Here is a 21,690-nt window from a genome sequence, read left to right on the forward strand (position 1 = left end):
TAACTATAAATTTTTAAAAGTAAAACTTATTTCAATTTAAAATGCACTTTAGCTCTACGTTAAAGAGATTAAGTATTAACTTTTTTTTTCAAATATCTATACAGGGTGTCCCACTATTGGTATACTAAGCGCGATGGGACTTGTAGTTTTGCATACACTGATCGGGTAAAAAATACTTAACAACAAAATTAGTCAAAATTTTGCTAAATTTTTCCTGAAAATCCATGTTTTCTTCTCTAGCTTCGCGCAGCCGGCATATACCGCTTCTCTAATGTGAGCATTTTGTCTATGAAAACATAATCTTAAATGATAGCTCACGTACTGGTGGCAAAGTTGGGCGGGTTGCTTGTTATGGGTGTACCTGTACACATAGAGTTTTAAGAATTCATCTATCTGAAAAAAAATGCCTCTGGAATTTTATAAGTATTTTTTACGTACTCAGCGTATGCAAAACTATAACTTCCTTTAAGCTTAGTATATCAATAGTGGGACACCCTGTATATTAATAGTACCAATATTTCCAACAAATATTACTGTTAGTTTTAACCCAATAAAAGTAGTTAAAAAGACAATACACATCCACTAAAACAATGTACACGCAAAAATAATTTAAGTGTACGTTTCGTTTTACGAAACGCCCGAAGGTGGAGAGAGGCTCTGTCGGCTTACAGTGGGAGACGACGAAAAACAAGGCGGCTCCGCGGAATGCAAAGTGGGGCTTATCTTATAATCATCAAGCGTGTCAACTTATTAATAAAAATCATATTTCATGAGGTCGCCCGCTCCCGGTCGGCGACGCGACGAGCATCGTAAAATTTGCTTTCAACTTGATGCTCGCTATATTTTAAAGTCTGCGAGCTTTATTGAATGCGTGAATATTCCAAGTTAATTTTGTATTTTGTTAGGCGAATGCAGTGGAGTGCAAATTGAGTGTACATTTGCGATGAATGGTATGACGGTTGTCGAAAAAGAAGTTGTGGAGTTGTATAATTTTATTACGCGTTTAAAATGATAAAATTACTTAGTTACTTTTTACACTTTATGTATATTAAAAAAAAACTAATAATGCTTTATAAAAATCATGATTTGCCTTCCTATAACTTATTGACGAATACCGGATCCCAATACGTTTATGAATTAAATGAACCGTTAAATCACCCAAGCCTCGTGCTCATGCGAACTTACAATAGTTGATTTTAGTTAATTTCGTAGTGGTCCTAAGTCAACAACAAGGTCGGCCATTACTGGATCTCTGTAAGTGTGGTAATCTTCTAGATCTGCCACAAATTGTAGTTAAACTTTATACAAACACTTTCAGCGGCTTACGGTTCAGTAATACGACGTATAAGCACATTAGACCCTGTTTGACATTGATATTTTATATCCTTAATTAGTTACGTTCCGGTCTCGAAATGGTTCTCTTCAAAACGTAATATGTAAGATAAAAAATAGAGTGTAATATGAAATCTGACATGTTATCATACATTCTCGCTTTTATTCTTACATGCCTTTTACATCAATATATCTAATGTTATTGTTTTTTAAACGTATACGATTATATTAATAATCACACATTTCATATAAATCAATGTCTAACGCCTTTTTTTGTGCGTCCTTTTTGTACCTTATATGCATTTTTGTTAAATATGAGATAATTTGAAAACGAAAAGACTTCCACTTCACATAAGAAAACTTTTTTCTATATGTATATTTATATTTTAACAGATCGTAGTAAAATTGCAAAAAAAAAACAGTATAATATATTTTTAATATTTCACAACACTGAATAAATGAAATATATTCTCTACCTTAATCAATTGCGTTAACACAATATTCATCTAAAAATGTTCGTCTTGAGTTACATCAGATTAGCTAAATGAAAAGGGATTTACAAAAATATTTCCTCCTCTAGCGGGGAGACGAGCGAATTCTCGAACCTTTATTTTTCTTAGCATTTTAAATCAAAATAACTTTATTCTTGTCGGGATTCTCCACCTTCTTGTCATAATCAACACGCCGTTTGAAAAGTTTTTAAGACAATGTTGAATGTAAATGCATAAAGTATTTGGTAGAGTTGTCGGGGAGTTAGTCACCTAAGGAACCGTTTTAAGGGCTGAAGTACTCGGTTGCATGGAGATTTTTCAAGTGCAATCTCATATTTCACGCCTTGCGCTCGAAGAGTCGTTGTTGCACTCGGAAATTTCAGAATGTGTCGTAAAAATATATTTTAGGTACAATATACTTACTACTTATCGATGCTCCGAATCTTATACAGAAAAGCTTTTAAAATAAACAATGAAATCAAATTTTCCTTTTACTTTTAAAGCGCTTATCCCGACATATTTAATGCTTCGACATTTTAAAAATTATCCCAAAATATGATAAGCAAACTCAACTGAATCGCTATTATAATCATCGGATTCAAAAATAAACCTCGCTTTTATTCGTGTAGCAATATAACAGGAGGGGTTGATGTAAATCTCAAAGCAACTGATTTACGGGACGCATAAAAGGCACGATTTTTGTCCATTAAATACCTTTTAAACGTTTGATCCTTTTTTATGTTTGCCACGGCGATGAGCAGGGAGCCGATTTCAGAGGTCATGTTAATTAACACGTTCCGAGCTTTTTTTTTCATACATAAAACTATTATCAACGTTCTATTCTTTTACTTTTTATGCTTATCTATTACCTGTTTTATGAAACAATAAAGTATAAGAAAAGTTAAAATAAACTACATTCAAGATTAAGTTATAAATAGGATTAATTTCGAAACGTTACATTTGTTAAACGCGAAGAAAAATACAGAGATCGGAAAATATAATTTGAAATAAAAGTTTACTCGTAGCGGTCACAAGTTTCTTAATTAAAACTTACGTCAGAACTCGCCAAGGGAGGGTGCTCTGACCCACAAATAAATAAATAAAATGAGTACTCTCACCACTGTCACGATTCCCTCATTTATTTGTCTAAAAGAGTTCATTTCTACCGACCGACGTGTCTCAAACTACGATAAGATCTCGCACTATAAAACGTCCTCTTTGAACCATGTAAAAATTTCTTCAGGATGTCATAAGTTAGGATTTAAAATTATTAATTTATGGCAATTAAAATGTATTTTTTTTTTGTTCGCAGCATTCCATGTTATACTTCTTCCATCACTACGAGTTGCCCGTGATACTACAGCAAGCTCAACTGCAGCAGCTCCTATTGCGTAGTCACCACGGTATGGGTGGCATGATGGGGCTAGCTGGGATAGCGGCTCTGGCGAGTGGAACTGCGTATCACGATGCCCCAGGAACTGGAACACAGGCTACACCACCAACCACACAGTCGACCACACAAACTGTACAGAACACCGTACAATCCACCACGCAGACCTCACCCTCCGTGTCCACAGCTCAAACAAATACCACTCACACGGGTGACGTCATCACCTCTCGCAGTGTCACCACGGAAACGCACGCCACCGGCACTAACACTTCAGGAATTGACAACGAAGACAGAGCAATAGCCGCATCCGACGAAAACAACATGAACAGTTCAAACAAGACTACAAATACTACGACCGACGCTGGCATTCAAATCGAAGAGATCAGAAGAAAAACATCTGACAGCGATATCAATTTGATTCGCAACAACACAATCATAAGCAGCCTCGATGACGCTAAAAACTCCTCTAGAGGAGTGAACGAGGCTGAAGCTAACAGTGTTGGTACAGACGCGCCGAGTCTTGCGTTGGATCGTCGGCGAAAAGTGAACGTGGGGGTCGGGGACGATCCGGCTTCCACTACCGAAGAAATGACTACGAGAATCGCGCCCAGGGCTTCCCCGGAAGCCGATGACCTAATTTAGCATCACTACCATATTACTAATAATTGCTTTGAAGACGTATTTAGTTTACAGCTATCTATTTCACTTAGAAACATTGATAGAGACCAACCCGGGCTCAATAGCAACGAAGTAAAATGTATATCGAACGAGCCACTATGACACCAATAGGAATTACGGATATAGGGAATTTTTATATGATTGCTAAAATGAATTGTTGAGTCATACAGAGTAAATAATCTATAGAAGGTACTTATAGCTGTTGCTAAGAATAAAGTTACTATTTAAGTTCAGTCATTGTTGAGACAATAGGGCCTTATAGAGAAGTATTTAACGGTATACTACAAATTGACATAACAGCTAAATGTATTTAACAAAAAATTAATAGAGTTTTTTTTATAATATTTACAAAAGCAGTAAATATAGCTACACTCAAAGGGAATCAAGTTCCGTTCCCTGTTGTGTATTGTATTCAACATATAGAAAAATTCATAATTGAAAAAAAGATGTTCTTCATATTCATTAACGCTAATGCCCTAATTTTCAGTAATACTAAATCCTTAAAACATATCTAGATCAGTGTGTTACAATAATATAACACAAATTCATCTTTTTTTATTCTATTGTTCATTAACGAAAATTAAGATTTTCCCTTATATTTAACTCTTTAAGGAAAATTTCCTGTCCTATCATTTTGCAATTTCGATTTAGTCACAACGTTTCGTTAAAGCAGTCTTCTATCTTCTATGTAATTGACTTTCCATACATATAAGACAATATCAGAATGTGTTAAATAACTTATTGAAACTAATAATTGTATAAAGATAAAGAATGTTCTGAAAAACATAATATTCCTTATTAAAAACAATATGGAAAACAGCAACTTAATTTAACGAGATTATTAAATCTCATGCTATCCTTCTCGTTTCAATATACATTGTTGAGACAGAACTATAAGCAATATATAGAATTTCGGACATATGCCAAATATGTTGAAAAAAACCTGCCTTATTATGAGTACAAAATATTACAACGATGTTACTGATGTTTTCCCTATTGGAAATACAAAACTGCCTTTATAATTGGAAAATTATGTTTACGGTACTTTTCCACTCATTTATGAATTGACAAAATAATATGATAACAGAAATTATAGACTAGATATTTCACGATTTTTTAAATGATGTTTATGATTTCTTTTTGTGCTTTAGTTAACAAAGCTCTTGGTTCCTTATGACGTGAATGATTCTAATGCATTTCGAAGTAAATTTGAAGAAATTGTAATGATAACTAACATTTGGGGTTAATTGTGCTTTCGATATTTCATTTTACTTTATATTTAATGAAATGGATGAATTTAAATGTGTATTAATAAAAATTGAACTCTTCAAAACATTTTAATTAGTGGACATCAACTTAATTTATAAAAGGATTCATTTACTACAATATGGCATGTCTATAGTTTTTACACTCTGTAAAAGTAGTTGTTTTATTTAAAAAAATTCGCAGATCTTTCTTGAGTGACATCGAAAATACAGAGTTTAGAAAATTTAGACATTCCCAAAAATAATACTTAAAGGATTTTTTTTTTATTTTTTCATTAATACGCATTGTCTACAAACTTCAAAAAGTATACGGAATAAAGGCCCTATAAGTGAAATTATCTTAGGTAATTTTTCGTACGGAAGGTGATTGTAGTTTTAAGACATGGCTGCCTCTCAGCAAGTGTAAATAGATATGAATTAAATATTTATTAGTTTAATTGTTTCACTTCATTATTTTTCTTACTTTGTTAATGCTTCGTGGGGCGTGGAAGTACGCGTACTTTTTCATTTAGTGATTAGTTTATTGCATTAAACATTTTTAGTTCATCAATCGTTTTTTATTTTTACCTCTATTATCCTTTTTTATATGTGATAGATATTTTACTTGGTAAACATTTAATATAGGTGTAAAAATAACTTTAAAGCGAAAGATATGTAGAGATCAGTGTAAATCCATACTAATATTATAAATGCGAAAGTAACTCTGTCTGTCTGTCTGTTACTCAATAACGCCTTAACTACTGAACCAATTTTCATGAAATTTGGTATGGAGATAGTTTGATACCCGAGAAAGGACATAGGCTACTTTTTATCCCGGGAATTTGACGCAATCCCGGCAATTCCACGGGAACGGGAACTATGCGGGTTTTTCTTTGACTGCTCGGGCGAAGCCGCGGGCGGAAAGCTAGTTAGTTCATAAATTCAAAATCTATCTGGTCTAGATCTTAACGTATTCTTTCTTCTCTCTATAACGCAGAAACAACTGATCGGATTTAGATGAAGTTTGGTACCTATATGTATATTTAAAAGTTTATGACCATTGATTTTACGTAAGTGAACTGATTCCATAATTCAATAGTTATTTCTTTAAAATATGTGTTATATTACTGCAAAAGTTAATTTGGTAATTATAATACACCTATCTATATTATAAGAGAGAGAAGTATTCGTGTAATTCTGATATTAAAACAGTCTTGATATTAATGATTAATTTCTGTTGATACAAATTATAATGTGTTTAAAAAAATCATTCTTGTAGTAAGTACTTAAGCAGGAACAGTAAATAAAAGGATTCGTTTCGTACAATATAATATTTTATTCATCACTTTCAGGTTTAACATGACATCATAGGAAAATAGTAGCAAAATTTAACTTTACAATCAAAATATATATTTTGTGAGAAACATTTTTGTCGATATTTTTTATATTATCAGTTTCTTAAAATTAGTACATATTGATATATTGTTTCTTCATATTCTTTTCTTCTTCGTGTTTTTTGGTATGAAGTGTAGCTGGAACCTGGGAAGAAATAAAATTCATATTAAAAACAATGAGTAATAAAAAAATACAGGTAGTTAGGTACCTAATGAAAATATTAGTAAACATGGAAACAATATTATTCACAATATCAACACTATATTTTGTACGTCACATAGTCGACAAATCACACTAAATTTTTAGGTCACATAGCCCAAGATTACTGCTGCATACCGCCTGTATCTGTTTTTATGATAAAATTAATTTTTCATAAATGTTGAGGGAGGATGCATTGGATAAGCGATAGGTTTCTTGAAAAAAATTGTCAGCAAGTACTTGCTGCCAATTTTTTACAAAATGGTGATTAATCACAGAAACCTATCGCTATCCTGAACCTATCCTACAACATTCATTTCAAAACAATTTCATCAAAAAAACAGATACACGAAAAATCGAGCAGTTGGATATAGGCTAATAACATATATTTATATTATCTATGATGGAAATTCTTTCAGGACCATGACGCATCAATCTTCATTATGAGTCTTCCAACGGTGCATCTTCAATTGATGAATATCTCCTTGTCAGCTACGTGTATTCTCAAGCAATAACATCTCACAATGTGTGTTAATTCCCCAAGAATACGCGTGACCTTCAAGTCTGATCTATCTTCTTCCAATTTCTCTCCAACCGCTTACCTACTTAAGTTCCTAAAGCTAAATAACAGCTATTAATCTGGTGATCTAAGAAGACTTTTCTGAAATACACGCCATGTACAACAGTAGGTACACTATTTACAAAAATATTTGGAACAATTTCAAATATAATAAATATTAACTCAAATCCATCAAAAATATCATAGTTATAAGTACATGTCCATTACCAACAGTACACGATGGAGACAGTCGAATAATAGCCTAAATATCGTGGCACAAATCAATATTTGTTTCTACTTATCCATAAATTCCCATCCGAGCATGACCCGGTGTGATCGACGCAAGCAGGGCATCGGGGCTAATCGCTCCGGCGCGTGCCGCGTCACGAACCAACCCATCGGCACAACCGGCCGGCCGGTAATCCGGTCCACGGTCCGCACATCCGTGTGTATCCGCCTTCAGCCCGGTATTGCACTGCCGAGATTTAACTGTGAACGAAACAGACACGGCTGATTGTCGAGATTAAACGGTAAGTCTACGGTGTTTTAGCGGGCTTTGTCATTGTTTGGCGCACATTACTCGCCTCTAGTTTTGTTTTATCTGTGGGATTAGCAAGTGTACGCTTCTTCAAATCGTACTTTAGATGATTTTTTATGGATTACAAAATTTATTAATGGAAACTATATTAGAACACGACATGAAATGGAACCTATATTTTTCTGATGTTATTTTTAGCACGATACCAAATAGCATAAATAGAATTACTTAGTTAATATTCAAGTTAAAAAGATTCCACGAAAGATACGCTTTTAGCGATTTGTTAAGACGTGCCATCTTCAATCTATTTGTGGGGCCCGATCCCGCTAATAATCGGATATCAAACGCTCTCGGAGGTTTTATTCAAGGCGGTTTATCTGCATCGTTTGATGTTCGCCGCAAGCTTTGAAGTCGCTGCCTCGCTTTGTGACGTCGGATCCCAGCAACCTGTACAGATTAAGATACTGTTAGGGTACTTTTCACTGCCAAATAGTTAACATGAGCTACAGCTATAATCCTGAGGGTGTAGAAAATTTACAATGATAAATATAAGCATAGGTGTCTATAAAATTATAGCTAAGAATATATCAAGATAATTTTAAATGTAAGTATTTCAGTTAAGAATAAATAGGTATCCAATAAAATTGATTTAGTTTTATTTATAAATTAGTGAATTTTCTATCGTAATGTTGTTTCTCATTCAGGGACAATGTAGAATTAATGTTTATCTACTCTTCATCTCATATTTTATAATGACAGTTACCTACACGTGCATACGTTTACCTACCTACTTATTATAATATGCCATTAAAAACCATTAAAAAGTATTCTTTCAAGTCTCTCATTGTTCCCTATAGGTACCACATTATTACCGCCAAAGTCATCAAACAGATTTGCCAAGCATTTCCTAATCCATACAAGATGTGTAAGTTAACCTTAATATTAAAATAATATTCTCCAAGGAGCAAGCATATAGTATATATAGTATACTGTATATAGATCGTTGTATTCGCTCAGTATTCACAATCAGCTTTGTGTGACCTGTGGGACATCTTAAATCCCAACTGTACGATATGTGACTACGCGTATCGCATGCAATGATTTCTACTGAAACGCCTATACTAACCTAGGTCTGTAGTATAGCACTGGATTTATAAGAGAACAATTTCATAAACAAATCTGCAGTCGAAGTAAGAAGTTCTGGCAGTATAGCGTAAATGTTTTGTAGTTAAAACTAAAAATATAATAATTAGTAAATAAATTCACTATATTACCAAATTATCTTGCTACCTTAGATGCTCATTGTAGGAATTTTAGTTACTAAGTATGTGCTTTAATTTCAAAACCATACCCTGTTGAAAAACCAGAGAGACAATGAAAGTAAATATAAAGTTACACCTCAAAATATACGTTGTGACCACTATTGTTCAAACTTTAAATCTGCAAAAGTTTCATTGAGTAGCTTCATTCATCAAGTACTTATTGGAAATAAGGAAAATAAATGACTTTATTGAAAAGGACTTAGTGAAACATTTTTGTGTAAGTAGATAAAAAATTTAACTTTCTGGAAAAAATAATTTCCATTAAAAAGCATATACATAAAAATACATATATATATATATATAAAATTTGATCATCTATTTCACTAAAATCATAACTCAATTCTGACATCTAGTAACAAAGATGTAAAACACTGGAATTGACAATTTTATTACACTATTGTGTGTCGCACGTGTAGATAATTGTATTTCGTTTTTACAAAACTACGTTATTCAAACCAAACCGAAATTACACCCACCTGCCGTATTTTATATTTCACAGCTAGACTTTTTGGTATTAATTGTCGTTTGATTTCGGAATAGTCCCTTCATATAAAAAAAAAATCTGTTCTAAATTCAGTTTAGAGAACCGCGCAACTCAGTAGCATCTAGCTGATAAATCACAGACCTGTAAAACACCATAATTATAGAGTCAAAAATAACGCATGCATTCAATAATTATAATTATTTAAGATATCACATATTCCGGTTAAAATACAACTGGATATTTATAAACTGAAGGAAGATTTGGTTCTAATAACTAAAAGCTTTTGTCATTCGACCGCTAACAATTCGTCCTGAGGCATGCGGTCGGACAAAGCAAAATTAATTTCAAAATACACGGAAAGAAATTACCTTTCATCCCGCAAATGGGGGAAAGGTGAAAGTTTCAAACAAGGGAACACTCGGAAAGACTTAAAAATAATAAAGAGGACGTAAATGTTGGCCGCGTCGAGGACAATCCCTCGCTTCGTATAAATCTAAATGTTTTGCCGGAGCATGAAACTGGCATTGCTTTTATAAACCGCACGATTCACATTTTTTTCTTTTACACTCGAGACTACTATTTGCAACTGTTAAGAAATAAGTACCTACGATATATTAATTTGATACTAAAATCCAAATATTTAATATTTAAATTACTTTTATTAAAATATTGTTTGTTTACCGAGTCTTTGTTTCCAACAATGAATCCGGTAATATCTCAAAAGTAAATCTCAATTATTATTAAAAGTTCGCTATCTGCTAGACAATATCCTAAATCGTGGAAACAAACTTAATTAAGTTGGAATGTAGTAATAAGCGATCATTTTTCTTGGGCGCTAAGCAGACTCGTATTTCTGACATTTTAATTTTCCAAGACGCTCCGCCTCCCCACGGAGCGCTTAAGTAGTCTGCGACATTACAGACTAATTTTTATATGCCTTTTTACAAGATCCGCGGATAATCGAACTGCCAATCTGGATATTGAACAAAAGAGCTTCTTTGAAACGAGGTAGAACTAATAGAAAACTTTCATATAGCGTTCTCTCGAGGCTGCTTGTGATGTAAAACGAATATACCTTCCGGGGTTGGGGTAATTTTAAATATTATCTAAAGCAAGGGTTTCTAACTACATAAAATACGAAAATATTGTTTTAAGTATGTACATTTGTGTTACTTTGTTTGGACTTGAACTTTTCTTCTTATTAATTTATTTGGTTCTATGAAAAGCATTATATAATATCCAAACAACTATATTTCGTAGAATTTATGCTCTACATAAAGATGGCATTATTTCTAAATATGTATGTATTACCTCTGAATGACGATTATTTACTAATGTAGTGCATTAAATATCTATCAAGATATGAAATATCATATGCACTATTTTCAAAGTCACAAACAGAAGCTTTTAAAATTTCCTATCGCACGCTAAACGTTCCGTTGTCTCGCGGTTGATTAGCATTTTAATTAGCTGTCGCAAGCCAGCCCCGACCACCTGCAGCCCTTTGCCCAGTCTTTGTCAATAATATGCATATTTCTTCATAAAATAATGTCTGCTTAGCACCGCCGTCTTTTGTAAAGTTAGTGATAGATTTATGAGCTTGAAGATTGATGAACGTATTAGGTTTTTTTTATGTAGCATTTTGTTGAAAGATTTATTTTCTGTTAGTAAAGATAATTGTATACTTAATGGAATGGAATTCAGAGAGGCAAATATGTGTTACTCTACTTACTCTACCATTGAAAAATATAATCTAACATTCATAAAACAAAGACGAATTCCTGCTAGATTACCGAAACACTCTTACGTATCATTAATCCGACTAAACTCGATTTAAATTAGTCCACCGTGTGGGGAAACTCGAGTCATCCGTCGCCGTCACCGCAACATCAAAGGGTGCCGACAGGCTCGCCCGAAATGATCCCACGACAACCATAAATGAATTCGTTAATTACACTAGTGTTGATTTTCTAAGGAACACCCGAGGGAACGCCTCTCAATTACTTATCAACAAATTAAACTTGCTACGGCATCGTATCGACTTACCTTCTGTCGTGTTAAAATCATTATTTGTTCGCAATGAAGCCCATAAGTGATTAAGCGATTCCCTAGATATGATATTAACCTAATTCGGGATTGTTTAGCTACTAGAGTTTAATTTACGTAATGTCGGTTAGCTTTGCTATTAATTCTTAATCGTATGGTTACGTTGATAATTATTAGGGTGTAGATTTGTGTTTGATAATAATTAAATCATATAGATGGTAAATTAATAACATATAAAGCGTATCAAAAATAATAAAACATTAAACAAGGTCTGTTTTGAATAGAACAATGAAAAAACCTTGTAAGAGTCTATCTGTCTGTGTCTGTCGCGTATTCTGCTCTACTTGGGTATTTTGGTGTATAGCCATTTAGATTTGTTGTAATAATTTATATCTAACTATGTGAGTTATCTCCAGTCCGCAGACACTCACACCGAAGCGTCAAGCCTGTCCCAGCTTATTGTATGTTGATTCTACTCGATAACTAACTTCAAATATAATTATCTCCCTCGATTTACCCTAAAATTGGCGATTCCCTCGGCGGGCTTCCCCGATATTACTCCGACAAATTTCTTGTGCCAACATGACTATCGATATTATGAGGGGTCATTGTTTGCTCATCTCATTATGTCCAGATTGATTCCATCGACGTTCGTTAAGAACGATACGAATATTGAAGAATTTCATAAGGAAATAATATCTATAAAATGTGATAATAATGTTGATCAATTTAGCTTTGGATATTAATCGCTCTTTTATTGGGTATGCTTAAGGGGCGCAACAGACTGTCTTTTTTCATTTGAGTTCCTTCTTCATTTAATTTTCGGAATTCAAAATGAGGATAGGTAACTATAGGTACTCATATTAATGATTAACCAGAAAATATTTAAGCATAATAACTAAAATTATTCACCTCATTCGGATTCGTGAAGACATCCATATGATTATCATATAATCCACCATTCCATTCGCGCTAACATGGATGCATATTAAAGGCAAATGCAATTGAACGTCAACGTTAACGGTAATAAATATAAAATATGCCCGTCGCAGAGCCCACACCAGCTGAATACAAAGTGGGCAGACTTAACTACAAATGATTTTAAAAACTGCGCCCCATCCCCGCTCTAAGTACGTAAAATAATGGGTACTATGAACTTTCATGGTTATGATTATTATGTTACAATGATGCTTTACATTTTTACAATCTTTATTTATTTTAATTTCATTCTATGATAAAGACAGGTAAAGACGACATTAAATAATTAATATAGAGAGATAATTGCTACATTCATTTATAACATACATTATTTTATGTTTATTTTATCCCGGTTCATTTGACTTTATGACATACTTTGTAATCAAACTGCTGAGTCCAATCTCGGCAACAAATTACATGTTTAGTTTGACGTGAAGTTATATGAACAAATAATTTATTTTGTTAATGCAAAAGTTCAGGAAGAACAATATAATTAATAACATACAAGCAATTTCATTTAAAATAATTAATTTAATTAAACTCACAATCGAAGTTAGCTAATAAATGTTCTACATCAACGTCAGTACGTTTGATATGATATAAATTAGTTTTATGTTGACGGTAAAAATGACACAGCGTAATTTCGAGAGGCGTAAGATGAAATTAGACAACAGAATGGCGAAATTCGTAATCCATCAGCCGTCACTCGAGAGATCAGCCGGCAAATTTTAATTCGGAATGAAGCTCTTAAGGGCGCGGTTTATTGGTGGGGCAAAGTTAATGTATCGCGTGACTCGACTACCGAGATATGATTTTAATTTTAGCCCCTTCAACACGGAGGTGTCTCAGCGCCTTTCGTTTGACGAAAAAGAATTTCCCTGTAAACAGAGCCGGTTAATGGAAAACTGCTTTTTGTCAGTAGATTTAAATTAGAGGATTGATAAGCTACGTAATACATTGATGTTTTCTTATTAATAAGAAGTTTAGGCAGTTCATTTACATACTAATTATACCACAGCTGTTGATAGATATTCTATTTTTCTATATACCTACAAATGCTTGTGATTTTGTAAAAAATAAGTTTATTACAATATTTTTAATTTATATTAAATAATTTTAAGTTCATTAAGATACAGAATGCCTATGAATCTTAAATTAACCAAAATAAACGTGTTGAGCGTGTAAGCGTAGTGCCTTATTAAATTTAGTCAGTGAAACTTTAGGACAAGTTTGTATGCAGGTGCGCGTAATCTTAACTTATCCCATGTATAACTGCTGCGGTGATCTCTGGCGAACACTAATTCCTTGTCTCGACTCAATCTAGTAATTAGCGAAGGAGAAACATGTTTTTGTATCTTACGAAAATTTAATGAAGTTCAAATTTACATAATTGAGCTTTAAGCTTTCATAACAACGCAACGTGAGGGCAATTTCAGTATGCAAGTTATTCCATTTTATTTTGCTTTTTATGATATTTAATAGTGTTATTAAATATCTCATAATAAAAATAAGACTTCTTCTAAATGCATAACTTATTTCTTACAGCTCTAAGTAACGGAATACACAGACGCTATATGTAGATTTAAAAGGACATCTGTATCCTTGCGTCGAATGGTTGTCGATAAAGTGATGAGTTCAGTGGAAACAGCCATTACGGCGGCACACAGGGAATGCTCAGTATTTCTAGTTTTAGTGGTTAGATTGCGATCACCTACTTGCCGGTTTGCCGCGTGCTAAGTGGATTGGAGTGGGACCTCATCTGTTCGCAGTCAGGGGGCGGGCGGTTGCCTCCCGGCAGAATTGCGTTAAATAAAGTCAAATTGAGCAATAAAAGCTGGCTTCCCGCTGTAATGCAATAGAATCGCGGACACTGGAACTATAGCCAGTCATTTGCACTAGCCTTCACTTTAAGCCGCAATTAGATCACGTGCTCCAACTTTGAGGTGCCTTTAGTAAAGTTTGACGATTGTAATTATTAATTTTTATAACAATATATAAAATAAAATTTATTTTATAATTTTGCTTTTTCTTATTTCTAAACACAAATACGGTAACGCATGAGTATATTTTTAAATCCTCAGATTATTTAAATCCTATATTGTAGATAAGTACTTTTATACCTAATCTTGAATTGTTTTCTCATTGAATTATACTCCTAGGTAATTATATACAATTATTCAAATCGTGTCTATAAAAATTACAAAATTTCGTAATGCATATTTCACATCTAAATTAATTTGCAGGCAAATTATAATTATAGTAAGATAAAAGAAGCTGTAAGTAATATTTAGAGAGTTTACTACAAACAAATTTAACTCGAAGTGACGAGGGTAGCTGAAAGTTGGTTGTCATGAAACGGTCGCTTTAAGCCAAGAAATCATCACTCCTATTACTCCGCCAGGGCTGTCACCGATGAGAACTGCAATCAATAATTAAAATTTTAATTACTAATTAAAATTTAAAATGTAATGCATAAGAACTATCAGGAGTGAGCATAAGTAACTTCAAGTGTCTTATATTTTAAAAAGTAATTTCGAAAGAAGGTTTATATTATAAATAGGTACTTTTGTTAAGTTGTGCATTGAATTTAAATTTACTAATTTATCAAATTATTTTAATTGCCTCTCATGTTAATTTTATTTATAAACAATTTTATACCACCAGTATTACAATTCAAGCTTTATTATTTTAATTATCTGTATATGTATCAATTTAGTTTTACCATTACAGTACCCCTCAAATTACTAATCCGATATAAATTGAAAGTAGGTATCCAAATGTAGCCTCATATTGCAATATTAGAACTTGTAATGACAAAGAAAACTCGTAAATCACAGCCCTACAGACAAATAACCCTTCCACAGTTTTCCGGTACATCTTGTATTCACTCGGGCCGCACAGACCGCGAGGCGGTAGGCGGTTGGCTTCAAAATTCAATTTATATCAATTTGTGTGTAATAAGCGAGGGGGGATTTAACACAAAAATACGTAAGCCGCGCATATTACTGCATTTATGATGCTGCAAATGGTAATGAGACTTCACGATTGATGCTAAGCGGTAACGGAGCTATGTTATAAATTATTGTTCGAAAGAACATAACAGAATAAACGAGAATGTTAATATAAGTGAGTTTTATTTAACCTGCATAACCCTAGTCAAATAATATTTACATATTAACTTCTAAATTACAAAATATATTTTATCTAAATTGTAGATGAAACTCTCAATTTCACAATTAAGTTCTTATGTTTCTACTCAAAATGTCTATCCATTACAATTATAATACAGTTCCATGCAATCGTCTGGTGAACGCAAACTGAAGTTAAGCATTAATATTAGTCACAATCCAAGCTTATTGTGATTAATACGAAACGCGAATTCGACTGGAGCCGCTCACACCGTCGCCTGTCACAATAAAAATTCAAATAACTTGCACTCCCGCTCTTTGTTGTCTTTTTAAAAAGGTTTTTAATATTCCCCGACCGTCTTTGCCCGGTCTATGGCAATTTCGCCTTGTTTTAAAGCGGACAAATTGAGCTTTTTTGTTTATACAAGTTGAGAACAGTTGGAGCGAAGGTAATCTCTTTTACGTTTGTTGGATTTGAGACTCCTCAGTGTTCCTTTTCACTTGTTCCATCATCGCCTCTTGTTTGTCCTCGCTGTCCTATCGCTTTGGAGACGCGAACTCTTCACGAATGAGCAAGCGTTCACTATGCGTGTAAATTTTTAAGCTTAGCAATGTTTCTTGCATCTTTTTACTTATTGCGTCTGCTGTCTTCATTCGGGATCGTTTGTAGCTGTCAGTTCGGATTCGTATTCTATTTTTTCGTTGCGACGCAACTGCGCGTTGAATTCTTGCGATTTACGAGCGGAAAAATATAAGTAACTTGCGTTTACAAAGCGCTGTAGTTTTGTATTTATGAAATGTTAGCGAAGTGATGTAAACTGTTGTGTTGTCTAGAAACTCTATACCCTTTGATATGATGCATTCTGAATATGAAATACTAAACAAATAGTTTTCAAATAATAGTACTCCTTAGTAAAAGGACATGACTAGGTACAAGTCTTCGTGTTTAACGAGCAATTTATCAACGTTATGATATTTTATTACAACCGTTAAAACATGTTTACTTTAATGATAGTAGCGTCTAATATTGTCTGTTAATACTTGGTGTCTTAAGCTTACTTTGCGTTAAGTCATTGCATCAAATTATGCTTTAATAACTGCGCTCATGCAAATGTAAACTTTTCTTTTAAAATTAAATAGAAAAAATACACAAATGGATTCCAAATATTTAATTTAGCCTTGTTATATGCTACAAAGTCAATACAATCGTTGCGAGAAATGATTTCACAAAAGAGTTTGAGTACAAAATTTTCAACTACCGCCCGCAAGAGTCCGCTCAGAGCGTCCATTTAAATTTACCGGTGATAAAAACAAGTGAAAATAATTCTTAAAAGTGAATGAAATAAAAGTTCACAATAGCAAAGACAAACGCGGACCCCGGGCGAACTGCAAAATTATCTTTTTTCAGCGTCTTCGCTCTTTAAGAATTCTCTCAAATTGTGTTTAGGTTTTGCTCTTTTTGGTGCGCGTGTCTTTTATAATATTATGCATAATAAAACGGGTTCAAGGATTCTATCTACTGTTTGCACAATGAATTAATATGATGTAGATGTAGTCTTGTTAAGTAATTTGAAACGAAATTATTTTATCTAATTGAGTTCAGTTAAAAATCTTGCTATTCTTATATAAAACCTGAATAAATATGTAATTTTAGTTGCTAATTTAAACTAAATATTATTAAATCATACTCAAATATAATGTTTTCTAGATGGATGATTTTCTGCAATATTTGTTTCAGTGTATTTTTAGCTTATTTTATTATAATCATCAGAAAGTGGCAGGCTGAGACAGCACCCATTTCATTCCCAAGAGAGCATTTTGTCTTATCAAGCGCTAACACTCGCTTTCCGCCCATTGCCTTTTATCAAGTATCCTTTTATTTTAACACTTATCAAAGCTATAGATTTTCTGACAAACCGTTATCGTAAATAAATATTGTTTGTTAGTTATTTTTACGTTTACTTTTGCGAAAAGAAATTAAAGATATTTGTCTAACGTGATTGTCTTTAGATTTCAAGGAGCCTTTTTTATATTACAAATTACAATCACTCTTTGAATTACAAGATTACCCATTTACTTCAATATTAAAAGGGCTTTATCACCAGCGACATACGTATGTAGCACATAACTTTGCATATCCATAAAAACTTCATTAGGAAGTAATAGAAAAATTTTAGCACCATTTTTGTGACATCCAACGTAGAAGCTAGATCGTAACAGCCTACACATTCTCCTTGAGCCCGTAAAAAAGTAATAAAAACCAAATAAATACCTTCACTACACTCCCCATGTCGCTTCTATTATTATGAACCAAAATATTACTGAGTTTCCCAACCGCATGTGCTCCTCCATGTGCAAAACTAATTTAAGATAGTCCCCCTCCTATCATCTTAAAAGTATTAGATACGAAAGCATATTGTCTGTGCTTTCACATTATATCAACTAATTTTTGTATTTGTGCTGTGAAAGTTTCAGAAAAAATAAGATCATTTTAGAATATTGTTAAAACAAAGGTTTTTCATTATTTTCAAAAATTAAATACAACTTTCTCATAATGTAAAATATCTACCTACTCATAATAACCTTCATATAATTAAAGATAATATCAGACCATTCCTTCCTTAGAGCATTAAACCAATATTCCTTCAACGCCCTTCTACAAGAAGCAAGTGATTAGAAAAGCAATACGAGCTTACGCGTATGTAGAGTTTCCCGTGAGACAAGATTTCCGTAACTATTTTAATTTGTTCATAAATAGATAATAAAGAGTATCTAATGGAGTTTAGTAGCGGCTTCCTAAACTGTTTTATTTGATAAAGATTGCGGGGATGCCGCGACGGGAAAGTTTACAACCACCAATAAACTTACATCCTAACAGACCTAAGCCAGAACACGTACAATACAATCTAGTGTTTATTCCCGTACCGTAGAGACCCTTTTTAGTAAGCAGTTTAGGATATTTGAATTTCGTTGTAATAATATTCGAAATATTTGTTCGGCATTCCAAGGACAACTGACTGGAATAATATTTTTCTATCGTAACTATTCGATTTTATCAAGAGAGCTAGGAATAAAATCTTATATTTCGCTACGTTGTTGTCGCATTATTAAAATAATCAACATAACAAAAGAATTTCAAAGCAGTAACTTTGTATGTTATATTGTGATACACCGCTGGACATTTTGGTACAAAAAACAATAATAATATTCTGGAACTCTTAACCAAGAATAAACCAATATACATGACTTATTTATAAAAATATTATTGAATGATAGTTTATATTCTCTCAACCTATTTTAATCTTCTTAAGAAGTTTCAATAATAACTATTTCATGTAAGTATCCATCGACCGCAGCATTGTTCGCAAGCCTCAAGGTACAATTTTATTTTCCGCTTTTTGGGTAATCAATAGGGGAAATCCAGTCCCTAACAACCGAACGAGATTTCAAAAGGAATGGAGTGGCAAAATATAATATATTCATTTTAGTATAATACCTACACGCGCTTTTTACATTATCTATTTATATTATTACGATGTATTCATTTTTATAGGACTTGTGTAATAATATTGATAAATTTCCATGAATAATAGATACAGTAATCTAATTCAGTCTAAAACTTATTAAATTTAAAGTATATATATTTTGCTGATCGATATTTTATCATCTACAACGATTGTAAAATAATATGTGCAGCTTTATGAATGCAATTATTTACGAAAAATTTCACCCGGAAAGTAAAACAATAATAAAGTCTAAATCGACTCCAAAGTTTTTGCTATTCAGATAGTAAAATCTAATATTCATTCCAATGATAGGTATTTATATTGAACAGCTTTTCAAGAGATTCGCCGAGAAATCTGGTATCATGTGTTTTTGTCTTATTTTTCCGATCTTTGGTTTTTAAAAGTTTGTTTTTAATAATTTCTATTAATGTTGTATCCTTTTATATACGTTTATACATCGTTAAATTTAATAAGTTAATAATTAAAGTATATATAATTGCTTTTATATAAAGCTAAGCTAAGCTAAGCTATATAAGCTAAGCTAAGCTAAGCATATATAACATGTAAGTAATTACCACCTTATCTTAACTTATCGAGTCTAGCGAAAAGTAGCGAAAGTTTATGTGCAATCTACACTAATATTATAAAGAGGAAAACTTTGTTTGTTTGTTTGTTTGATTTTTATGAATAGGCTCATAAACTACTGGACCGATTTTAATGAAATTTGGCACAGACAATCTTTAGACACTGAGAAAGAACGTAGGTTACCTTTTATTGCGAAATATGTACTACAGGCGAAGCCGGGGTGGACCGCTAGTAATTTATAATAATATGGAGTACCTAGTTTACATCTCCCAATGAACACTAACTATAAACAGATAAAAAACAACAAAAAGTCGGCGATTCATTTTAATAGTGGGCAGTATTTTTCGCTGTGTTTCCCTTTAATCCCACATAGTTTGTGTGAATGAATCCACTAGAATAGCTCCGTATAAACCTGCGCTCGTTTCAAAGTTACGGCTGTGCATTTAGCGTTTTGCTTTGTTGGTAGATGTAACTATTATAATTGATAATCTAAAGTCAAGTAAACGTAAATTGAATGAACTTACATTTCCGCCCGCGGCTTCGCCCGCTTTGTCTAAAACTTAATAAATTATATATTTCCCTTCCTCTTGATTCAGTCTATCCATTTAAAAAAATCAGGATCAAAATCCGTTGCGTAGTTTTAAAGATTTAAGCATAGAAAGGGACATAGGGACAGAGAAAGCGACCTTGTTTTATACTATGTAGTGATAATGCTTTTAAACAAATACACACACAATGAAATATGTCTAAACTTTTATAACAAGATGAGTATGTAATACGCGATGTAAAAACTAAAACACATAAGAAAATTAACATATATAACTTCAAACTATATTGCCTAAATCCACAAGTACCAGTTCAAATTTCGAACCCAAAAAAAAAGCTGCAAAGAGATCACAGAGTAAACAGAATCGAAGCAGAAATCGTGCTTGGAGGCCAGTCGTTGACAGCGTAAGCCTCCACAAATATAAGGTGAAGTTGCAGCGGGGACCTATTTTCCGACTCAATCATCCACTCGAGACGGTTGTCTGCCGTTTTCATCGGATTGTAATCGACGTAGCCTAGTCTATGAGGCAGGCAACCATAAATCTACGATGGAAATTATTTATCAGCTGTGGCTTTAATGTCTTTGGAACACTCATTTCGTTGTTTAATCAAGAATGGGCTGTATTCAAATTTGAGGACGAAATTATACGTTTGTATTACATGATTGGTGATAAGTATTCACTAGACCCGAAAAATGTGAACGCGTCCATAAAATCGCACATAAAACAAACATTCTTGTGTGCATTAAATCGAAACATGTTAATTTAGATAACATTAACGAACCCAAACATGATACTGCAATAAACGAACACGTAATGCCAGACAGTTTGATATAAAACGCAGAAAACACGGCGGGGAACTTCAATAAAAGTAATGAGCAATCAAGTAATTAGAACAAAGAGAGCTATAGTGTATTGTCAGTGTTCTTGTTCACCCATTAACACATTAGTGAAGTGACGTGTCTGTTAGCTGGCATTGTTACGGCAATACGAGTTCATAGCGAGGCCAATAGGGTGCAGATTACAGGTGGCTAATGTATCAAATGGTTGTGGTATGATAAATGGGGTGCGGTCGTTGGTAGTGGATTAGGTGTACTAGAACTGTTTATTTGAACTAATTACTGTATGAATGAAATATTCAGTTATGTTAGGATGTTATTGAATATAACAGATTCAAATTTAGAACTTATTTAATAATTACTGTCCAAAAAAAAAAAAGTTTAAAAAAAGAATTAGAAAGCGGACACATTACGTACCTATGTGATAACTCA

At 33.1% G+C, this 21,690-nt stretch overlaps 1 protein-coding gene across 2 annotated transcripts in view; it reads left to right on the plus strand.

Moving 5' to 3' along the window:
• The window catches only part of LOC123698962 (membralin), an 88,452-nt gene extending 84,385 nt beyond the window's left edge, over positions 1-4,067 (plus strand). For both annotated transcript variants that reach the window (XM_045645799.1, XM_045645800.1), the window contains exon 11: positions 3,136-4,067. In XM_045645799.1, coding sequence (XP_045501755.1) covers positions 3,136-3,855 — 720 coding nt within the window. In that variant the 3' untranslated portion in view covers positions 3,856-4,067. The remainder of the gene's footprint in view (positions 1-3,135) is intronic.
• The last annotated feature ends 17,623 nt before the right edge of the window (positions 4,068-21,690 follow it).

Source organism: Colias croceus, chromosome 17, assembly GCF_905220415.1.
Source record: "Colias croceus chromosome 17, ilColCroc2.1".
In the NCBI taxonomy this organism is placed as follows: domain Eukaryota; kingdom Metazoa; phylum Arthropoda; class Insecta; order Lepidoptera; family Pieridae; genus Colias; species Colias croceus.